At 38.2% G+C, this 24,636-nt stretch overlaps 1 protein-coding gene across 10 annotated transcripts in view; it reads right to left on the reverse strand.

The window, feature by feature from the left end:
* Window positions 1-2,706: 2,706 nt before the first annotated feature.
* The window catches only part of cep135 (centrosomal protein 135), a 166,309-nt gene continuing 144,379 nt past the window's right edge, over window positions 2,707-24,636 (reverse strand). For 5 of the 10 annotated variants that reach the window (XM_069924626.1, XM_069924625.1, XM_069924628.1 and 2 more), the window contains 5 exons: window positions 15,304-15,513; window positions 11,724-11,926; window positions 10,294-10,398; window positions 9,084-9,238; window positions 2,708-4,019 (listed from right to left, as the gene is read on the reverse strand). In XM_069924626.1, coding sequence (XP_069780727.1) covers window positions 9,091-9,238; window positions 10,294-10,398; window positions 11,724-11,926; window positions 15,304-15,513 — 666 coding nt within the window. In that variant the 3' untranslated portion in view covers window positions 2,708-4,019; window positions 9,084-9,090. Of the gene's footprint in view, window positions 4,020-9,083; window positions 9,239-10,293; window positions 10,399-11,723; window positions 11,927-15,303; window positions 15,514-24,636 lie in introns of all 10 variants that reach the window. The other 5 variants (XM_069924623.1, XM_069924619.1, XM_069924620.1 and 2 more) reach the window with 2 other exon arrangements.

Genomic DNA, 24,636 nt, shown 5'->3' on the forward strand with positions numbered 1-24,636 from the left:
ATAGAAAAGCAGCAGATAAAATAGTTAAAGTTTGGAAAATATAGCACAAAATAGGAAGATTGCCGCAGCAGCATTAGATTCAGAGAAAGATTTGATGGATTGGAATGGTAATTTTTTATTTCAGACACTTAATGCTTTTGGGATTACAAATAAACAAATTTCACAACCCTTTTTGCTTGAAAGGACTTCGAGACAAGGATGTCCATGATCACCCTTTTTGCTTGCATTAGCGATTGAACCATTGGCAGAAGTAATTAGAACTGATAATTAAATTAAAGGATTTGAAGTAGGTAATAAAGAACATAAGATTAGTTTATTTACAGATGATGTTATAGTATATTTCATGAGACTAGAAATATCTTTAAATAAGTTTAATGAGAGATTAAAAGAGTATGGGTTAGTATCAGGTCAAAAAGTGAATGTTGGTAAAAGTGAAATAATATCTAAAGTGGATACAGATTACTCTGAATGTAAAAGATTGACAAAATTTAAATGACAAAATGAAACAATTAAATACTTAGCAATTAAAATTAGTAGAAATATAAGTAATTTGTTTAAACTAAATTATTTGCCATTGTTAAAAAAAATTGGAAGAGGATTTGAAAAGATGCCAAGATTTACCAATAACGTTAATAGGATGTGTGAATTGTATTAAAATGAATATTTTTCCAAGAGTACAGTATTTGCTTCAATCATTGCCCATTCAAGTATCAGAATTTTTCTTTCAAAAGTTGAAAATAATATGTGAATTTTTTTGGAAAGTTAAATGTGAAATTTTAAGTGTGCGGTTTAGAAAAATTAATGTGGAAATTTGAATTATATATTCAAATATAAACATTTTTGAAAAAGTGGAAAGGTTTTAGAATGAACTGAGTTTATTATTAGGGGAAATTATGAAGATAAAGATACCAAAGGATCCAAGAATATTTTTACTTGGAGATATTTATGAAAAAGATATAAAATCAAAATAGGACAAATACCAAGAAATTTTTAAAGTATTGCAATAGCAACTGCAAATAAATGTATAGCGATATCATAGAGAAGTGTTATTAAGTAGCTGGTATAATGAGATGCAAAATTGTATACCTTTGGAAAAAAATTATGTAGAGTTTAAGGAATCAAATTGAAAATTTTTACAGTATTTGGAAACCATATATGGATTTTATGGATAATTTTCTGTCCACCTCTTCTATCTTATCCACTCCTCTTAATTAGTAATTTTAGTAACAATGAATGATTGTCTATGCTAATATTGTATATTAAATGGTAGGTCTTTCTTTTACTTTTGGGTGGGAGGGGGATGGGGAGAAAATATACAAAAGTACTTTTTTTGTATCTTTGGCTATTGATATTTGATTAATGTTTTATTCATTTTTTTCCTGTAATGATGCAAACAATTAAATAAAATGTAAAAAAAAACAATGTAGCACTCTCTCAATCATGTATTGGAGTTGAGGTAGAATTTATAACTCAAGCAATTGGAGTGGATCTTGAATTCATACCCTCTAACCTTTGGACCCTAACAGGATGAAAATGTCTATTAGTTCGACCTAACTTTAAGTTAAAAGTTTAGTGGAGAAAACTAATGTGTTATTTGGCCCTCTTCATTGTTGCACATTTGTAGAAATTATGGGATTTAACTGTAAATTGTCTCAATATTTTCACAAGTGTACCAAAACTACCCTTGTCTGCAATGATTGTTTAGTACTTTAGACTTTATACTTAAACATAATGACACAATATTGGAACAAAAGCTTGTTAGAAAACCCTATCAGAGAGCCTTGATACATTTTCTATCCGAATTTGCTAAACCACACCAAAATGTTCCTTCATTTATCAGCTACAGAAATGAATACATCTTCATATATATTTATGCAGCTCCTTTAGGGACTAAATGCTTTACAGCAGAAACAGATAATCTTTATCTGGAGATGAAATTAGAAAATTTACATTTTGGACATATTTCTATTTGCCTGCCAATGGAGGGTAAGTCATCTTGTGATGGGCTTTTAGGATGGAAAAGATTCAAAGATTTCTAATCTGCCTCAAAGGACAAAAATACTGACCTCCCCCAAGAACGCAAAGTCAGAGAATGGGAACTCCTTCACTTATGGTTGGGAAAATCATGGAAAAAAATTAACATAATTACTGCCCATGTGGTCGTTCACATTGGGCACCTTTTTAGACTGCAAGTACCCGACTGGATGACCATTACAAATTTTTCCAGTAAGATTTGCATTGTAGGCTTCCTCCAAAAAGTTGTTGGGGACCTGTAGGATAAATCGTGGTGCAGGAATTGACTCAAAGTTCCTGCACATTCCTTTTTAGACTGCCTGTGTAGCAGCAAAATTCCTTGATTGTGCTGTTACATACCTGCAGTCTAAAAACCATAACTGTCAGTTAGGACAGTTACAACAATGCTAGAGAAGGATATAACTACACCTCCAAATTTCAACTGTGTTCTTGACCATTAAAAGAGAATGTTTTACATTAAGTTTTCATTGGATTTTTTTTCACAGGATAACACAGATTAAGAGTGAATGAGTGACTCCACAGCATGAACAAAAAAAAACACCAGAAATTTTTAAAAAATCAATTCCGGAATAATTTATTGAAACAGTACAGAAATTGCCATTTATTTCCTATAAATAGATGCTAAATTGACAAAACAATAATGCACTGTATTAAAAATAAAACATTAAGTACCAGTACATTTAAAATATCTCATAAAAAAGAATATGCTGAAAATATTTATGTGGTTAAAAGATTTCAAATATTAAAGGTCTCCTCAATGAAACGTATCATTATACATGCAGGTTGAAATACATTAAATAGGTGTACCAGATTTGGGGCAACTATCAAATTTAATTACCTGTAATGGAAAATATAATTTAAATATTTTAATCAAAAAAACATGGTCAGTGGCCTCCATATAAATTGTTTAATTCTGCCAATGAATCTCTATGGCACATAGACTGATTAGCAAAACAGACAATCAAAATGCATAATTGGATTTATACTCATGAATTGCTCAAGAATTCATTCAAAGCTCATTTTCCATAAATTTATGCTAATCCATTTTCAGCTCTCCTGTGCATTTATCAAACAAGATGGAAATTTGCACCTTTATCATTATTGTACCTTCAGAGAATTTAAGATTGAAAAATTTAGTTTACATTGTAATCATTAGATAGCAAAGCATTGATGACCATTAATGAAAGACCACATGGGAACTGGTAGCAAAAATATTTGTTTCAGTTACTAAGAGCAGTCATTATCAATCGATAAACCACTGCTAACATTTGAAATGCAGAAGAGCCCTGAAGAAACACTGAAAACTTAATTCAGTATAAAAATAACTTACAGAATAAAAACTTTGATGTAACCATTCACAATAAAATAGATATTTACAGCACATTATGTGTATATTAGCTCTGAGAATATCAGTAGCCTATTTTATTAGTGTGAAATTAACATTTTTGACACCATTTTCAGATTATATAATTTTAATCTCTACAGTTTAAAAGAGCACATTCTTACTTTTCACTTGTGTTTTCTTCCACCTTCAGAGCAGCAGAGTGAAAACTTTTGTAACGTGGTTCACTTGTAATTATTTTAAGAGACTGTATTTGATCCAGCTTATTAAATGTAAATTTATGGTGAATATCTTAAAAGCACAATATTGAAAATTAATCAAATATATATGTATATTGAGGGGTTTTCCTTCAGCAAATATAAGAAAGGGAGATCTTAATAAACTAAAATGACAAAACTGACAAGTGTGTGTGTGGATCAGCAAAAGGGTTATCAAAGTTGGTTCTCTACCTAAAAATCTGATAATCTTGACCCAAAATTAAGTTTACTTCATTTCAAAATTATACAAAAATTGTTGAAGTTAATACTTAAAAAAAATTCAGCATGCAACTTCTGAAATGCTCTTTTGTTGAGACCTGTGACTCCGTTTGTGAAATAGTCCACTGAGATGCATGATGTTTAGTCCTTAATATAAACTTCTAAAACTGGGAAGAGAAGCAGAATATGTTACAAATATATCAACTTTAACTTATCAATGAGGCAGTTATTTAGATTAATACCAAATCTGCTTGTGTTGGAAAAGGGACACTACTGACCATCATGTATAATTGGTTTCATTCTCTGAACAAATACCCTCCATTGGATTATCAGGTAGAGGTCACTCTTAGATTGGTGGAACAACATTCAGTCTTGGCAGTCTCCAACCAGAGGGCATCAATATCGACTTCTCCAATTTCTGATAATCTCCTCTCCCAGTCTTTAGCTTTCTTTCATCTCTTTGTCTCCCTCCTTCGAGCTCCCTAATCCCTTCTCCTATCAGAGAACATTTTTCTCAGGCCTCTACATCCCCCATCCCCTTTCAACTCCTTTCTCTTCTTACCCTGTCAGTCGAATCCACATATCATCTGGTAGACTGTGCTCCCCCACTCCTTCCTCCCCACCTTATTTGAGCATCTGCCTGATTTTTGGCACACTTGAAGAAGGGCTCAGGCCCAAAATATTCAACCCTTTTTGCTTTCCATGGATGCTTTATGACGTGCTGAGTTTTTCCAGCATTTTTGTGTTCTGCATTAGACTCCAGCATTTGCAGATGTTTACCTATCACGTTATCCAAGGTCTACCATTCCATTCACCATCAGCTCTTCATCAATACAATTTATTTTGATCCAGAAGCAAAGATGCAAGGATGCATCTAGTGAATTGATAGTTTGGATGAGTCAATGGGTGGCTCACAGAAGACAAGAAGTAGTGGGGGAAGGGTTTTATATTGGCTGGAGGACCTTAACCATTGGTGTTCCACAGGGATCGGTGTTGAGATCCCTGTTCTATGTGATTTATATAAATGATTTGAATGAAAAAGTAGGTGGGTCAGTAACAAGTTTGTTGATGATGTTGAAATTAGTAAAGGGCTATGAAGAAAACAACACAATCATTTGCAACTACAAGCAGAGAAATGGTGAATGGAGTTTAATCTGGAAAGTGTGATGTTTCACTTTGGGAACTCAAATATAAGTTGAAAGCATTCAGTTAATGTAGGACTATTAATATAGGTCTATTGGGTGTCAAGGGAGGGGTAGCACCTCTGTTGGGGGTGCCTTCCATGCCCTTTTCGGGCAGCTTGCCCATCTATGGTCCTCTCCTGATGCTTAGCTCTCACCTGTGGCTCCAAGTAGCTGTAGCATGCACAGCGGCCACACCCTAGTAAACTATCTTGGCAGATGGACTAAACCAGGTGAGGGTAACTGATGGGCCTTCAACCCTCAATGAGGTAGGGGATCTATATATCTCAGCCCTGTGAAGTCTGGCCATGGCAGATTGAGTAGAAGAGACGGACTAATGGTCCAACGGTCAAGGAGGCAAGCCCAGCAGGCAATGTGAAATGCTAAGAGCATGACAAGACACTTAGATATCCTGGTCATCCACTGCAGCAAGAGAGGTCTCCAGCCATACTGGTTGTCTGTGCCACTGGATCAAGGTCTCTTCTGCCGAGAGAGTGGGGTCACTTCTGTGCAACAGCTGTTCCACTTAAAACTCCATTAATTAACCCAACTCATCAAGTTCTGCAGTGATGGGGGAGTGGTGAAGCAACAGATGGAGATAACCACTGGCAGTTGTAGCCACAAACCTGCATGTAGGTGGCCTTTGGACCAGTGGTCCTTCATCTATGTACCCAAGGCAGCAGAGATGTCCGGCAACATCTGGGCAGTCCTTTTTAGGACAGTACTGCCCACCCTCAAATGAGGGAGGGGGTTAGAAAAGGTACCCCAAACATTGTCTGCCTCACAACAGCATCTGGCTAGCTAACAGTGGCTGGCAGATCATCTCTTTAGCGGTTGATATACAAGAAAAATATATCATTGACATTGCTGCACTCAGTGAGACCAGGCTTGCAGGCAGGGTTTAATTACAGGAAATAGCAAGTGGATATACGTTCTGTTGAAAAGGAAGCCCACAGACTAACAACAGGATCCACGGAGTAGGTTTTGCAATCAAAACTGGTCTGCTGAAGAACATCCCTACCCTACCCACTGGAATCAATAAATGTATCATGAAGTTCTGCTTAAGTCACTGCATATCACTATTGTCACACCAGACTATTCAAACAACCCTGGCCAGCCACAATTTCGTCATCTTGGGCGACCTCAATGCTAGGGTGGGGATAGATAGTGACAACTGGGACAGAGCCTTTGGGAGACATAGAGTGAGAAACATGTTGCTTCTGAGTAAGCACCACCTATGCATTACTAGAACGATGTTCAGACTTGCAAAAAAGTACAAAACAACTTGAAAGCATTTTAGGTCCAAACATCGGCACCTTCTCGACTATGTCAAAGTTCACCAGTGTGACCTTCAACACGTCACCATCACCCAGGCCATGCGACGTGCTGAGTGTTAGACAGATCTCAGGCTACTTCAGTCAGTCCTCAACCTGCACGTAGCCCCCTTGCATCGTAAGCAATTAAAGACTGTCAGAGTGTCAATCAACATCGGCAGACCGCAAGATCCAGGTCAAGTCCAACCTTTTCAAGATGTACTTTAATGAAAAGCTCTGAAACAATTCACTGCTTGTTCTGAAAAGTGGAGGTAGTTCAGAGATGTTGTCATGCAGACTGCAGCAATTATACTTGGAATGAAAACCTGAGTGCATCAAGATTGGTTTGATGAAAACCATGTGACCAATTAAGCAGCCCTTAGGGCCAAGTACAAGACCTATGCGGACTGGCAAACTGACCCATCATCTGTCTCAAAGAAAGACAAGTCTAAACATCTGCAGTCCAAACTACAGGCAGAAATGCGAGAAATGAGGGACAAGTGGTGGCAGAGAAAGGGTGAGCAGATGGAACACTATATAGACATGCAGGCCACCAGGGAGTGTTTTCAGCGCCATAAAGTTAGTTTATGGTCCTTCTAAATCAGGATTACTGTCATCTGACAGATCGGGCCTGATCAAAGACCAGGAAGGACTGAAAAACCGCTGAGCTGAATACTTTTCCAACCATTCAATAGGCCATCCACAGTTGATCTTGATGTCCTACAGTAGATCTCTCAGCAGCCAGTCCTGGATGACCTAGACCTGACGTCCTCTACTGATGAGATCAATAAAATGATCTCGCTGATGAATTCAAATAAAGCACCGGGGGATGGTAATTCTGCCAAGATCTACAAAGTTCTAAGCCCAAACACATTACAGGCATCCCAAGACATCCTGGAAGATGTCTGGATCAGAGGAGGTGCCTGTCAAAAATCACTACTGACCGCACCCAGCTGACAAATGTAAACATCTTCAAATATATGGGGAACATCATCTTCAGTATTGGGTTTTTGGACAATGAAATTGACTCACAGATCAGCAAGGCTGTGTGCCCAGAGTGCTCAATCGACACAACATCTGCATCTCCACAAAGCTGAAAGTCTGCAGGGCTGTGGTCATCCCTTCTTTCCTTTATGAATGTGAGACCTACACTCTGAACCAATGTCACATCAAACAAATGGAGAAATTCCACATGTGCACCTTCCATTCCATCCTTGGCAAGATCGTGTCTCTAACCTGGAGTCTTGGGTTGCGTGAAAACCGCTAGCATTGAGTCCCTGCGCATCAGAGTTCAGATGCGGTGGATGGGACACATCATCAGAATGGACGACCACCGTTTTCCTTGTCAGCTGCTGTATGGTGAACTGAAGACCAAAAGGAGACCTCAAGGCTGTCCACACAAGCACTATAAAGACATTGGGAAGGAAGCCCTATGCTACTCTGATATCCTACCAAGAGAACTAGAAGCTGGGGCTGCTGGGAGATCCCTTGGACGAGCTCTGTGTTTTGAAAACAGGTGCTGCCAGAAACTGATGGAAAACCATGAATGGCATCACAAAGCAGCAGCCACGGTTATTACAAAAACGGACTTCTAGTGCCCCCATTGTGCTAAACTCTGTACTTCCAGTCTGGGACTGCAAAGTCACCTTCATGCCCACACATGAACTGTACAACAACGTGTCTTCTTTGAACTGAAGGACTACCTGGGGGGGGGGTAAATGGATAGGGTGGTAAAGAAGGGGTTATGGTATGCCTGTCTTTGTTAGTCAGGGCATTAAGTACAAAAGTAAGGAAGTCATGTTGCAGCTATATAAAATTTCATTTAGAGTATGGTATGTATTTCACCTGATACAAGAAGGATGTCAAGGCTTTGGAAAAGGTAGACACTGACCAGGATGTTGCCTAGATTAGGGGGCACAAGTTAGGAGACATTGGATAAATTTGGATTTTTTTTTTTCTGGAGTGTAGAAGGCTAAGGGGAGACCTGATGGAAGTTTAAAAAATTATGAGAGGCAGTCAGAAACATTTTCCCAGGGTAAAAGTGTCACACGTAAGAGGACGCTTAAGAGGCTTCTAGATAGATTGATGAATAGAGGAAATGTATCATGTACAAGCAGCAGAATTTGCCTTTAATTTGGGCATCATGCTCGGCACAGACATTGTGAATCGAAGGGCCTGTTCCTGTTCTATGTAAAATTGGAACTCATAATCAAAAAAGACATCCTCATTCACAGGTTTAACAGAAGTAATAGCAAAAAACTGCTCTGGCAAAAAATATCCAAATGCTGGAGTTCTGAAATAAAAACATAAAATGGAATAAGAGTGGGCAAGAGTGAGAGAGTGGGGATAAAGAAGAGATTATAGAAGTTTGTGCGTTATAATAAGACTCAGAAAAAATCATTTCAAGTGTACCAATTTTCTCAAGTTTAAGAGAGGCAAGATTTATGTGGTTCAGATACTTGAACAAGGATGGATGGCAAATTCATCAAGGACAACCAGATAACATGTTCATAGGATTATAATCCTGGTTCTTAAAAAATGAGTATGTATCAATGTTTTTCATTGATGCTGGGAAGGGTCTTTATTCAGAACCTCTCAAAGATGTGTGCGATCTGTTTGATATTGTGAATGTAAAGGTTCAAAAATGATCTAGACTAAATTGAAACATCTATTTTAAAGATGATACATTTACACAATTTATTTCTTCTGAATTTATTTAATATCACAAATTACTCACTTGCCATTTAACAGTCAGTAGAACATTCTGGTTCTCCTTTAAGGGAGCATATATCCTGGGAATGACAAATGGGGCTCACTGATGTTCTGAGTGGGGACAAAGAACTGACTGTGGTAGAGAGGCCATGGTGACGCATTTCTTGAATTGCTCGTTCTCTGTTGAATCAATAATTAGAGTATTTTTGGCTACACATACTATGTTACAAGGAAACAAAAGACTAAATATTCTTTTCTGAATAATGTACAGAATAAGAAAATCATTCCAATTGACACCTGAAAGCAGTACTGACAGGTAATATATTATTAGCAGTCAAATTTTTCTGTCACCCAACACAGTACACGCAAAAAATATAATTTTTATTATTTAGACATTCAACACGATAACAGGCCATCTTGGCCAAAAAGTCTGAGCTGCCCAATTTACACCCCACCAACCTGCACACCCATGCGGTTTCAAACAGTGGGAGGAAACCTGAGCCCTCAGATAAAACCCATGCAGACTCAGAGAGAACGTACAAACTCCTTAAAGACAGTGCAGGATTCGAATCCCAGTCTGGTCCTGATCAATGGTACTGTAAAGGTGCTGTACTAGGCCGCAACACCAACCATGCCACCCTGAATAATAATAAATGTACCCAATTTCCCATCCTATTCCCTTGCTGATATGGCTGTTAATGGTCTCATGTACTGCCAGACAGAGACCACCCACAAATTGGAGGAACAACACTTCATCTTCCGAAAGGGCACCCTCCAACTGGATGGCACTAATATCGACTTTCCTGGCTTTTATTTCAATCACCACCCCTCACTTCTTCCCCCAGCTCTGTCTCTTTCTCCCTTTTCCTTGTCTCCTTTTGCACAGACATAATCAATTGTCATCTCTCTCTTCCAGCCAGCATTACCTGTATTCTGAGATTTCCTGTTTTTTGCTCATTCTGTTTATTCTTTGAAGAAGGGATCAGGCTTGAAACATTGGAAATACATCTTTGTCTCATACGCACACTGGAAGACCAGCTGAGTTCCTCCAGCATTTCAATGTGTTTTACAACAATCACAGAGATTGCAGACTTCCAAGTTTCACCAAATATTAGATCTTTGGAGAGTGAAATCTACCTTTCTATAAGAGGATAAGCTATTCTGTTCAAGTCAGGGTATTCAAATAGTTAAATGCAAAGAATGTATGTATTTTTCATTCATTACTAAAACATTACCTTTCAAAACGTTCTGTCGTCAGTTGCCGTTTCATAAGATCAAGTTCTGTTTGAAGTTGTGCAGATTTGGTACGAAGCTGAACTAATTCTCGATTCTGACTTGATCTGCAAATAATTTGTAAGCTTTGAGATAAGGAACCCCAGATCATCACATTTTAAACAGTGTTAGTTCCCAGATTTAAGGGAAGTGAACTCCAAGAACAAATGGGTGAGGTGGAACCAAAACGTTAGTCATTGTTGAGTTTCATCACTACTTCTGAATGCAGGATATTGTACAGAATATACAACATGGAAATGGCTTTTCACTTCATTCATTTGGTGTCAATTTAACCAGCCTTTTATTTGAGATGTCTACAAAAGCTGGCTGTCTGTGGAAGTTCATGAATCCCTGGTTTCAACCACGAACAAAAATCCTGAAATTGCTGTTTCAATATGATATTAGCAAACAATGATACTTTTGCTGTCATTATAACAACAAAATATTCAATCCAATGTGTTCACTGGATATATTTTTCTGATACAAAAAAAGCAATTTGTTTCATGCAGTTTAACACCAGAATGAACTCTATTTTATGTTTTAAACTTTTGTGCCTTTTTATAATAATCATCACCAACTGAAAAACCTCACAAAGATAAGCGTATACAGAGCCGTTGTCATACCCACACTCCTGTTCGGCTCCGAATCATGGGTCCTCTACCGGCACCACCTACGGTTCCTAGAACGCTTCCACCAGCGTTGTCTCCGCTCCATCCTCAACATCCATTGGAGCGCTCACACCCCTAACGTCGAGGTACTCGAGATGGCAGAGGTCGACAGCATCGAGTCCACGCTGCTGAAGATCCAGCTGCGCTGGATGGGTCACGTCTCCAGAATGGAGGACCATCGCCTTCCCAAGATCGTATTATATGGCGAGCTCTCCACTGGCCACCGTGACAGAGGTGCACCAAAGAAAAGGTACAAGGACTGCCTAAAGAAATCTCTTGGTGCCTGCCACATTGACCACCGCCAGTGGGCTGATAACGCCTCAAACCGTGCATCTTGGCGCCTCACAGTTTGGCGGGCAGCAGCCTCCTTTGAAGAAGACCGCAGAGCCCACCTCACTGACAAAAGGCAAAGGAGGAAAAACCCAACACCCAACCCCAACCAACCAATTTTCCCTTGCAACCGCTGCAATCGTGTCTGCCTGTCCCGCATCGGACTGGTCAGCCACAAACGAGCCTGCAGCTGACGTGGACTTTTTTACCCCCTCCATAAATCTTCGTCCGCGAAGCCAAGCCAAAGAAGAAGAAGAAGATCACCAATGTTTTTCAAACAATGGAGTTCAAACATAGTTGATTTAATTCTGAGGTGTTCTCTCAGAATCATTTCAATATTTGGACAAAGAAAAACTAATATAACAGGTTAATGACATTAAATAGGAATCACTTACACTTTGCTTTCTGCAAGAGATAGCTTGTCCCCAAGAAGCTGTATCTCGGATTCTTTTTCATGCTTTGTGAGGTGACACTGAAGCTCTTTTTCACGTGTTGAGGTTAACAATGTTTCAAGGTTCTTTATAGTTATGCGTTCACTACTCAGTTGTTTCTTTAGAAGCTCATTTTCAGTCTTTACATCTTCCAGTTCATCTAAAGTCTGTAACGATGTTAGGAAAAAAAATGTCAGTGCACAAAAAAAATACATAGCCCATCAGGTTCAATTATACAAGTAAATCACTTAACATTTTCACTGAATTATCACATCATGCCAGATTCTTGTAAATTGGAATAATATTGAAATATGTGTAAACATTTCAAATGGTATAGGAAATGCTGGAAGATACTATAAAATACCCATTAACTGGCATTCAATCAACCAGAAACTTAACCAACCTGCAAACAAAACATAGAAAATAATTTGTTTTGGAAAAATAAATAAAGCTTTAAATAAAAGTTAAAGATTTTAAAAGTAAATGTTCTCCAAATCAGCACACAACCCCTTGGGAGCAACATTCTGCCAGCAGAGCCCCCAAGTCATGCTCTGCCCACAGCAGGTGTTTGAATAAAATTTCAATGAAGTTGTTTGAATAAAATGGTTGCACCCAAGATGAAGAGCTGGCCAATCCGTTCTCCACTGGGGCGACTCTCCCAAAGCGTCTCCTATTCCTGTTAATAAGAGTCCTTATCTTTATTAGTATTAGGTATATTTGACTTTATCTGTAAACTTGGGGAAGGGGGGTTAATTATGGCGGTAGCATGGTTAGCATAGCGGTTAGTGCAACACTGTTACAGTACCATGACCAGGATTCAAATTTAAATTTAAATTTTTTAAGTTATGGGAATTACTTAATTAAAGTGAACTTTATATAATTAAACACTACAATACTGGTTTTGCACTGTCTTGTCTTTTAAATGGTGTATTCTTAATGCAGGTGTATTAGTTAGCCATTCTAGGAGTGAATCATTAAGCCGTTTGTAATCTCCACAAGGTCGCCAACCTCCATTGTGTTTTGGGACTATATGTAATGGAGATGCCCGGGGACTACCGGACCTATGAATTATGCCTAGTTCATCTTGGCAAACTCTTCCTTAGCTAAGCGCAGCTTCTCTGGAGGCAAGCATCACACTTTAGGGCCCTTAGTTCAAATGCGGTGAGTAACACCGTGCTTTGCAGTGGAGGCAGAAAATTCTAGTGGTAATCTCAGGGAAATCTTCCAACAGCTTGGAGAATTCATCTACTGGTTTACTTAATGTTTGAAGGCACAGAGCAGGGGTATAGGTGTTTGCCAAAGGAATAGTCTGAAAAGTAGTTCCATCTATTAGCTGATGCCATTTTAAGTCGATGAGGAATGAATGAGCCCAAAGAAAATCTGCACCAAGCAAAGGTCGGGATACTGCTGCTATAATAAATGGTTAAGTGTAGAGATGATTCTCAAACTTGACATTCATCTTCCTGGTGCCAAAGGTCAGAATGTTGGAACTGTTAACTGCTCGTAGTTGCAGGTCTGGGTTAGGATGGTATGTGCCAAACTGTTGAGTGGAAATACACTAACTTCTGAACCCGTGTCCACTAGATATTTTTGTTGGGACAACTGGTCCCATGCATGCAGTAGGCTTGCAGGTTTCTCACCAACCACCACAGCCCTTATTGATGGTTGATCTGGGCATGTCCTGCAAATGAGCAGAGTGAAAGGCACTTGCAGGCATTTATTCCTAACGCCTGTGACAACAGCACCAAGACAAGGGCCCACAGACTGCTTACTTGCCTTGGGACATTGCTTGCTTGTAGGGAACAAACAGGGTCAATATCAGAGGGGTTGGTTGTGCGGACTTGTCTTTCCTGCTGTGCTTTTTAGCCAGCCATAGAATGCCTGCCTCCACCACTACAGCCCTTGGGTCTTCAAATGAACACTTGGATAACAAGAGCCTAATATCATCTGGCATTCACTCTAAAAAGAGCAGCTTGAATAACATATGGTGCCAGGAACAGCATTTCATCCATTAGTTCTGAAGGGGCGTGGTCTCATAACCCATCGAAATGTAGTAGTTTGGCTGCTCTTTCCCTATGGGACATACCATATACACATAATAAAAGTGCTTCTAAAGCGTCATACTTTATGTTATATGGTGGATCCTGTCGGATGTCACTGACCCTCTTAACGATGGCCTGGATCAGGGCATTGACAAGATGACAATAATGAGTGGCATCCAATTCGACTTTGCAAAGATGAAATTGTGCTTCAGCCTGTTGGAACCACAGTTCAGGCTCAGCTGTCCGGAAATATGGTAGCTTCACAGCAACGGCTGCAGAGTCCATATTTGTCCAAAAATACATTTTTGGACTCATCGGGGCACCAATTGTGGCCACTGGACACAGTGAAATAACCACACAAGGCATTTTTAGAGTGAATCAAACGGATTTACGCTACATCATCTGCGCAACCTTTTAAAAGCCAGAATCACATGCTAGACACGTACTGACGTCATGTAGCCATGTTGATGACTCCTGGCAGTTATAGTGCCGTTACACAGGAGTAGAAACAAGCTGTTGGGAGTGAAAATACTATTGTTGAAGATACCATAATGCAGCAAATGCTAACTAAACTTGCCTCCTCATCAGAGAACGAGTTCAGAAAATGGTGCCACTTTGATGTAGGATTTATGGTTAAGGGCAGGACATGTGACAAAGGGAAATGGGGCAAAAATATCCTCCCTTTCTAAATGGGCAAAAACTGGATCTTTGAAGCTATGTGTCATTTACTTGATGTACTTTGCTCATTAAACAAGAGGACTCTGAGCTGGAACTATATCCCAACAGATTTCACAAATCACAACCGAAAATTTGAGATATAGAATAAAATATACTCTAGTGTATTTCATGTGGGGGGAAAAAATTCAAAATTTTTCAATTTACATTTCTTGACTCATGCGCAAATAATGTGTTATGGCCAATCACGATGCTGATTAGTAATAATATTAAATCAGCTAAGAGAATGTAGTGTTTTGAATTTAGTTTAGACTTTCATTTTGAAGGCATCCTATTTCCTAATATGTTCTTGACCAGTTGCTGCTCTAAAGATATAATAAATAGTGAAAATACCAAAATGTAACCATCATAACTTTACTTTCTTAAGGTCATTCTGAACCCTGTTGCATTAAAGAGCACAAGGCACTGTTGGCGTAACAGTTAGCGCAATGCCTTCACAGCGCCAGCGATCAGGACCAGGGTTTGAATCCCGTGCTGTAAGGAGTTTGTACGCTCTCCCCATGTCTGCATTAGTTTCCCGAGGGCTCCAGTTTCCTTCTACCTTTCAAAACATACTTGGGGTGTAGGTTAATGGGCAGCATGGACTTGCAGGCCTAAATGGTCTGTTACCGTGCTGTGTGTCAAAATTTTTAAAATGAAAAAAAAAATTAAAACATAAAACAAGAAAACACTGGAACAATAGCTAATAGGTCTCAATTATTATGGTAATTTTAATTACATTCTTAAAAATTTAAATTTAGCATTAACAATATTTCATCAGACCATACCCTTTCATGTTCCATACTTTTAGAAGTAAATTGGCGTGATAGAGAGTCTTTATTAGAATCCAGTTGGGCACAGAGTTCTCTGATTGAGGACACATCTTCTAACACACTGCACTTCTCAGCTTGGGCCTGCCGTAGCTCTTCCTCCAATATGGACATACTTTTCGCAGAATACGTAATCTCCTTCTCGTAAGCTTGTTGGGCGGATATGTGCTAATTCAAAGAAGAATTTGTAGTAACAAACATAAAAACATGCAGATACAGCAAATGTCCAAAAATGTAGATGACAGAAATTCAGACCACCTGATAATCCTAGCATTTAAAAAACTCGCCTGAAATCCAGACCACCCAAGAATCTGGACTTCTTGAAAACTCTTGGTTTTTGCCTGTGTGTATGTGTAGATGCCACAGATGCATAGCAGCAACAAGTGATCACACATAAGTCGCAGAAATGCAAGAAAAAAAGTATTTATTTGGTTTTTATCTTTGTATTTTATGAAAAAATATTTTGTTAATACACTATCAAAATTTACCTGTTTATGTTCTTTAAATTTTAATTTTAAAAGTACTACCCAAGGTAATTTTTAAAAAAAATCAGAAAATCTGGACTGACCCAGTTACTGAGCAAACTTCATTTTAGGACTTTTACTGTAGCTACAGCAATAATCTTAAAAAAAAGTAACCTTTAGAATGAAGGCCCACTAAGAGGGAAGATATATTAAAATCCCCATTCAAGCAACTGGCAAAAAAAAATCAAGGAAATGAATAAACAAAATTAAAAGTAAATAAGAATAAATAAAAAGTTAAATGTTTAAACTTGTAAAAGTAAATGTCTCTGAAGCCACACATAAACATTTGGTGAAAATGGGAGGAAGCATTGAGCTAGTGGAGCACCCCGTCATGCCCCGCCTGCAGCAGCTGTTTGAATAAAGTTTCATTAAAGTTGTGTTTGAATAAAATGGTATTGCCCAGAATGAAAAGCCAGCTAGAGTCAGTGCCAGAGCAAATGTTAGAAGGGGATATTAGCGAATGGGGTGGGGGGGGGGGGGGCGGTGGGGGCTCATTCAGCAGGGGGTGTGGGGACACGAGGACACTTTTTATTACATCTAGCGTCACTAGACATTACTGACGCTTGACGTATGCCAGGGGCAGGTGGAGACACTAGCATGTGTAAAGCTAGATGCTTCTGAGGCAGGAGTGGGGTGGGACTGACAGGCAGGGATGGCCATGACCATATGGGTGGGGGGGGGGGGAACGACAGCACCTCATTGGGGGGGCGCAATGCCTGCAGATGCCCCCCCCTTGGTGCCGACCCTGGAGCTGGCTGATGCCATTCACTGTTGGGGTGACTCTCCCTGCCTAGTAAGAGTCTTAATCTTTATTAGTATTAGGTTTATTAGTCAGGCTTTATCTGTAAACCCAGAGGGGTTAATTATGATGGCAGCAAGATTGGCGCAAATCTGTTACAGCGCTGGCAACCGGAGCACAAATTTAAATTTTGTAATTAAAAAAAGATTTAGACATACCAGGTAACAGGCCATTTTGGCCCAAGAGTCAGTGCCGCTCAATTTATACCCAATTAACCTACAACCCATGTACATTTCAAATGGTGGGAAGAAACCGGAGATCACAGGGAAAACCCACACAGACAAACCCCTTATGGATTCGACCCAAGGTCCCGAATGCTGGCACTTTAAAGGTGTTGCGCTAACTGCTACACCAACCATGCCATGTAAGTAACCATGTAAGTTATGGAAAGTACTTGATTAAGATCAATTTTACATAATTAAAGACTACAATACGGATTTCTTTTTCAAATCACTTTACATTTTGCACTCTCATTGTCTTTTAAACTGTTTCTTCTTAACGCAGGTGTATTAGTTAGGCATTGTAAGAGTGTCTCAGACACCTAGAAAATTTGCATCTCTGGCACCTGCAATCCCGATAGGTGTCTCATACTTTTTTTTTAAATTATTATTTTTCACACCATAAACCACATTGACCATGATACATACATTTTCCTTTTCAAATATATACAGTGCCATATTCTCCCCCCCTCCCTCCTCCCATCCCACCCTCCCTACCTCCCCCCATCCATTTAAAGTACAAAATCTAAGATACATTAAACCAGTCAAACAATGTTTGAACCAGTCATTCAATAAAAATAAACAAGAAATTCCACTGAGTCAATTCTTTTCATTTCCTTCTCCTTTCGTTAATTTAGGTAGTGATTGTCCCCGGTAGGTTTTCTCTATTGTGTTTCATGTAAGGCTCCCATATTTGTTCAAATATTTCAATATTATTTCTTAAACTATATGTTATTTTTTCTAATGGAATACATTTATTCATTTCTATATACCATTGTTGTATTTTCAAATTATCTTCCAATTTCCAGGTTGACATAATACATTTTTTTGCTACGGCAAGAGCTATCTTAACAAATCTTTTTTGTGCACCATCCAAATCAATTCCAAATTCTTTGTTTTTTATGTTACTTAGGAGGAAGATCTCTGGATTTTTTGGTATATTGTTTTCTGTAATTTTATTTAATATTTGGTATAGATCTTCCCAAAATTTTTCTACTTTCTCACATGTCCAGATTGCATGAATTGTTGTTCCCATTTCTTTTTTACATCGAAAACATCTATCAGATACTGTTGGGTCCCATTTATTTAACTTTTGAGGTGTAATGTATAGCCTGTGTATCCAGTTATATTGTATCATACGTAACCTCGTATTTATTGTATTTTTCATCGTTCCAGAACATAACTTCTCCCATGTTTCCTTTTTTATCTTTATATTTAAATCTTGTTCCCATTTTTGTTTAGTTTTACCATTTGTTTCCTCATTCTCCTTTTCTTGCAGTTTAATATACATATTTGTTTTCAATCTTTTGATTATTATTGTATCTGTAATCACATTTTCAAAGTTACTTCCCTCTGGTAAACTCAGACTGCTTCCTAATTTGTCCTTCAAGTAGGATCTCAATTGGTAATATGCCAGCACTGTATCTTGAGTTATATTGTATTTATCTTTCATTTGTTCAAAGGATAATAATCTATTTCCTGAAAAACAATTTTCTATTCTTTTGATCCCTTTTTTCTCCCATTCTCTAAAGGAAAGGTTATCTATTGTAAAAGGGAGTAACTTATTTTGCATAAATATTAGTTTTGGTAATTGGTAATTTGTTTTATTCCTTTCTGCATGAATCTTTTTCCAAATATTGAGTAGATGATGTAATACTGGAGAACTACGTTCATCCCATTTATATAATATGTGTTCAGGTATCTTTTCCCCTATTTTATCTAATTCTAATCTAGTCCAATGTGGCTTTTCCCTTGGTTGATAAAAATCTGATAGAGCTGCACATTTAAGAAACCTATAATAATTTTTAAAGTTTGGCAGTTGTAAGCCTCCTTGTTTATACCATTCTGTTAATTTATCTTGTGTTATCCTCGGTTTCCCCCCTTTCCATAAAAATTTCCTTATTATTTTCTTTAACTCCTTGAAGAATTTCTCTGTCAAGTGTATTGGCAATGCCTGAAATAGGTATAATATCCTTGGGAAAATGTTCATTTTAATACAGTTTATCCTTCCTATTAGTGTTAATGGTAAATCTTTCCAATGCTCTAAATCGTCCTGTAATTTTTTAATTAGTGGATAATAATTGAGTTTATATAGATGACTGAGATTTTTATTTATTTGTATACCTAGGTATCTTATTGCTTGCATTTGCCATCTGAATGGTAATTCCTTCTTAAATTTTGAGAAATCCGCATTATTCATTGGCATTGCTTCACTTTTATTTACGTTAATCTTGTAACCCGACACTTCTCCATATTCCTTCAATTTCTTATATAATTCTTTTATTGATAGTTCTGGTTCTGTTAAGTATACTATAAAATCATCCGCAAATAAACTGATTTTATATTCCTTGTCTTTTATTTTTATCCCTTTTATATTATTTTCTGTTCTTATCAATTCTGCTAGTGGTTCTATAGCTAACGCGAACAATAAGGGTGATAGTGGGCATCCCTGCTGTGTTGACCTGCTTAAGTTAAATTGCTTTGATATATATCCATTTACTGTCACTTTCGCCATTGACCCCTTATATAATGCTTTAATCCAATTAATATACTTCTCTGGTAAACTGAATTTTTGCAATACTTTGAATAAATAATTCCATTCTACTCTGTCAAAGGCCTTCTCTGCGTCTAAAGCAACTGCCACTGTTGGCGCTTTACTCCCTTCTACTGCATGAATTAAGTTAATAAATTTACAAATATTGTCTGTTGTGCGTCTTTTTTTAATAAATCCAGTTTGGTCTAGATTTACCACTTTAGGTACATACTCTGCTAATCTGTTTGCTAATAGTTTAGCTATTATCTTATAATCTGTGTTAAGTAATGATATTGGTCTATATGACGCTGGTGCGAGTGGATCTTTCCCTTGCTTTAGTAATACTAGAGCGCATCGGATGTCCCCCAAAGTTCCTCAACATGATTATCCAACTGCACGAAAACCAACAAGGTCGGGTCAGATACAGCAATGAGCTCTCTGAACCCTTCTCCATTAACAATGGCGTGAAGCAAGGCTGTGTTCTCGCACCAACCCTCTTTTCAATCTTCTTCAGCATGATGCTGAACCAAGCCATGAAAGACCCCAACAATGAAGACGCTGTTTACATCCGGTACCGCACGGATGGCAGTCTCTTCAATCTGAGGCGCCTGCATGCTCACACCAAGACACAAGAGAAACTTGTCCGTGAACTACTCTTTGCAGACGATGCCGCTTTAGTTGCCCATTCAGAGCCAGCTCTTCAGCGCTTGACGTCCTGCTTTGCGGAAACTGCCAAAATGTTTGGCCTGGAAGTCAGCCTGAAGAAAACTGAGGTCCTCCATCAGCCAGCTCCCCACCATGACTACCAGCCCCCCCACATCTCCATCGGGAACACAAAACTCAAAACGGTCAACCAGTTTACCTATCTCGGCTGCACCATTTCATCAGATGCAAGGATCGACAATGAGATAGACAACAGACTCGCCAAGGCAAATAGCGCCTTTGGAAGACTACGCAAAAGAGTCTGGAAAAACAACCAACTGAAAAACCTCACAAAGATAAGCGTATACAGAGCCGTTGTCATACCCACACTCCTGTTCAGCTCCGAATCATGGGTCCTCTACCGGCATCACCTACGGCTCCTAGAACGCTTCCACCAGCGTTGTCTCCGCTCCATCCTCAACATCCATTGGAGCGCTTTCATCCCTAACGTCGAAGTACTCGAGATGGCAGAGGTCGACAGCATCGAGTCCACGCTGCTGAAGATCCAGCTGCGCTGGGTGGGTCACGTCTCCAGAATGGAGGACCATCGCCTTCCCAAGATCGTGTTATATGGCGATCTCTCCACTGGCCACCGTGACAGAGGTGCACCAAAGAAGAGGTACAAGGACTGCCTAAAGAAATCTCTTGGTGCCTGCCACATTGACCACCGCCAGTGGGCTGATATCGCCTCAAATCGTGCACCTTGGCGCCTCACAGTTTGGCGGGCAGCAACCTCCTTTGAAGAAGACCGCAGAGCCCACCTCACTGACAAAAGGCAAAGGAGGAAAAACCCAACACCCAACCCCAACCAACCAATTTTCCCCTGCAGCCGCTGCAACCGTGTCTGCCTGTCCCGCATCAGACTTGTCAGCCACAAACGAGCCTGCAGCTGACGTGGACTTTTACCCCCTCCATAAATCTTCGTCCGCGAAGCCAAGCCAAAGAAGAAGAAAGAAGTATTACTGTAATTATTGCTGTTTTACATGAATCTGGTAAGCTTTGTGTTTTATCAATCTGGTTGATTACTTCCAGGAGGGGAGGAATTAATAAATCTTTAAATGTTTTATAGAATTCTATTGGGAATCCATCCTCTCCTGGTGTTTTATTATTTGGTAATTTTTTTATTATCTCTTGTATTTCTACTATTTCAAATGGTTCTGTTAATTTATTTTGTTCCTCTATTTGTAATTTTGGTAGTTCAATTTTGGTTAAAAATTCATCTATTTTCCCTTCGTTTTCAGTTTGGTATAATTGTTCATAGAATTCTCTAAAGTTTTCCTTGATCTCCGTTGGATTATATGTGATTTGTTTGTCTTTTTTCCTTGATGCCAATACCATTTTCTTAGCTTGTTCTGTCTTAAGCTGCCATGCTAGAATTTTGTGCATTTTTTCCCCTAATTCATAATATTTCTGTTTTGTCTTCATTATGTTCTTCTCCACCTTATAAGTTTGTAGTGTTTCATATTTTATTTTTTTATCTGCGAATTCTCTTCTTTTAGTTGTATCTTCCTTCATTACTAATTCTTTTTCTATATTTACTATTTCCCTTTCCAACTGCTCGGTTTCCTGATTATAGTCCTTCTTCATCTTGGTTACATAACTTATTATTTGCCCTCTAATGAACGCTTTCATTGCATCCCATTGTATGAACTTATCTTTCACTGATTCCGTATTTATTTCAAAGTACATTTTAATTTGTCTTTCAATTAATTCTCTAAAATCTTGCCTTTTAAGTAGCATGGAGTTTAATCTCCATCTATACATTCTTGGAGGGATGTCCTCTAACTCTATTGTCAATATCAAGGGTGAATGGTCCGATAATATTCTAGCTTTATATTCTGTTTTTCTTACTCTATCTTGCATACGAGCTGATAACAAAAATAGGTCTATTCTTGAGTATGTTTTATGTCTACCCGAGTAATATGAATATTCCTTTTCATTTGGGTGTTGCTTCCTCCATATATCCAAAAGTTGCATTTCTTCCATCGATTTATTTATAAATTTGGTTACTTTGTTCTTTCTATTAATTTTTTTTCCCAGTTTTGTCCATATTTGAATCCAAATTCAGGTTGAAATCCCCTCCTATTAATATGTTCCCTTGCGTATCTGCTATCTTCAAAAAAATATCTTGCATAAACATTTGATCTTCTTCGTTAGGTGAATATACATTGAGTAGATTCCAAAACTCCGAATATATCTGACATTTTATCATTACATATCTCCCTGCTGGATCTATTTTTTCCTCTTCTATTTTAATTGGTACATTTTTACTAATTAATATAGCCACTCCTCTTGCTTTTGAATTATACGACGCTGCTGTCACGTGTCGTACTCAATCTCTCTAATTTCTTGTGCTCCAATTCAGTTAAATGTGTTTCTTGCACAAATGCTATATCATTTTTTTCTTTTTTCAGTAAATTTAGCAGTTTCTTCCTTTTAATTTGGTTATGTATTCCATTAATATTTAAAGTCATATAGTTCAGCATAGCCATTTCATACTTTGTTTATCTTCCCTTTCCGTTTCTCCATCATCACCTTTCCTTCTTATCCATTTCTGCTTTCTTGTTTTGAACACTTTATAAGACAACATTTCCAAAACATCAAACATTTTCCTTATTCTCCTATTTAAAACTTCTTTAACCCCATTCTCCCCTCCCTCTCCTGAGTTGCCCTTTATCCCTTGTCGGGCAACCACATCTCCCCTCTCCATTTGGATTTGCGAATTCACTCGCAAACGTCAACTGATTTTGTAGTGACCCAGCCCCCCCAGAAAAGATTTCAATTTTCATATGTAACAAAGGTCACTCTTTTAATTCCCTCCTTATTCCCTCTATTCCCTTTCCCTCCCTTATTAATTCTTATCTATACTCTATATATTTTCCTCTAAATACGGATACATTCATGTATACACACTATATATATATATATATAGTGTGTGTGTATATATATATATATATATATATATATATATAGTGTGTGTATATATATATATATATATAGTGTGTATGTATATATATATATATATATATATATATATATATACACACACACACATACATATAGTTCGTGGTCATTTTTACTCTCATTACATGTCTTCATCTCTCTGCTTGTTTTGTAGTTCTGTAAATTTCCTTGCTTCCTCTGGATCCGAGAATAGTCTGTTTTGTTGCCCTGGAATAACTATTTTAAGTACCGCTGGGTACTTTAACATAAATTTATATCCCTTTTTCCATAAGATCGTTTTCGCTGTATTGAATTCCTTCCTCTCTTCAGGAGTTCAAAACTTATGTCTGGATAGAAAAAAAAATTTTGACCTTTGTATTCCAGTGGCTTTTTGTCTTCTCTTACTTTCTTCATTGCTTTCTCCAATATATTTTCTCTTGTTGTATATCTTAAGAATTTTACTAAAATGGATCTTGGTTTTTGCTGCGGTTGTGGTTTCGGGGCTAATGTTCTATGTGCCCTCTCTATTTCCATTTCTTCCTGTAATCCTGTTCTTCCTAGGACCCTGGGGATCCAATCTTTTATAAATTCTCTCATATTCTTGCCTTCTTCATCTTCCTTAAGGCCCACTATCTTTATATTATTTCTTCTATTATAGTTTTCTATTATATCTATCTTCTGAGCTAACAGCTCCTGTGCCTCTAACTTTTTTATTAGATTCTTCTAATTTCTCTTTTAATTCCTCTATTTCCATTTCTACAATTATTTTTCGTTCTTCCATATTTTCCACTCTTTTTCCTATCTCTGACATGGTCATTTCCATTTTATTCATTTTTTCTTCTGCATTCTTAATTCTTCTTTTTATCTCATTAAATTCTTGTAATTGCCATTCTTTCACTGATTCCATATATTCTTTAAAAAAAGATACATCCATTGTCTTGCCTTTCTCTTCTTCTTCCACTTCTTTCTGTTCTTCTTCTTCCTCTGGATTGACCATCTGTTGTTTCCTTGTTTTCTTTTTACCCTCTTCTTTCTTGTTGTCGTTATTGTCTGTGTTCTGCACTTGCTGCTGTGCTGCAGGTGTCTCTCTCAGCTGTGGAGATCGACTCCACAGCTGTTCCCCCCTCCCGTCAGTGTGTGTTTTTTTATGTGCATTGCGCATGCGCGACTCCTCGCCCATGCATGGTTGCGCACTTTACTCGGCTCTGCGAGCCATTTTTGTAGTCCCGAGCCCGGGACTTCCACTGACCTGCGGGAGCGGGCTTCTCTATCCGCGGCGTGCCTCTTCGGACAGGTAAGGCCTTCACCTTCTTCTTCCGACATTCTTTCTTCCTCTTTTCTTCCCGTTGTTTTTGACTTTCTCTCTTCGCTGCCATTTTCTTCTCACTTTTATTTTTACTTTATTATAAATTTTAATCTTGTACCTTTGTGCTTTGTGTGTTTTTTTTAAAAACTTTTCGGGAGAGGGCTGGAATTCCCTGACCGGCCACTACTCCATCACGTGACTCCCTGGTGTCTCATACTTGGGATTTTTATTGCATCAGCAATTTAAAATGAAAATATACCACTTTT

Source organism: Narcine bancroftii, chromosome 3 (genome assembly GCF_036971445.1).
Source record: "Narcine bancroftii isolate sNarBan1 chromosome 3, sNarBan1.hap1, whole genome shotgun sequence".
NCBI lineage: Eukaryota > Metazoa > Chordata > Chondrichthyes > Torpediniformes > Narcinidae > Narcine > Narcine bancroftii.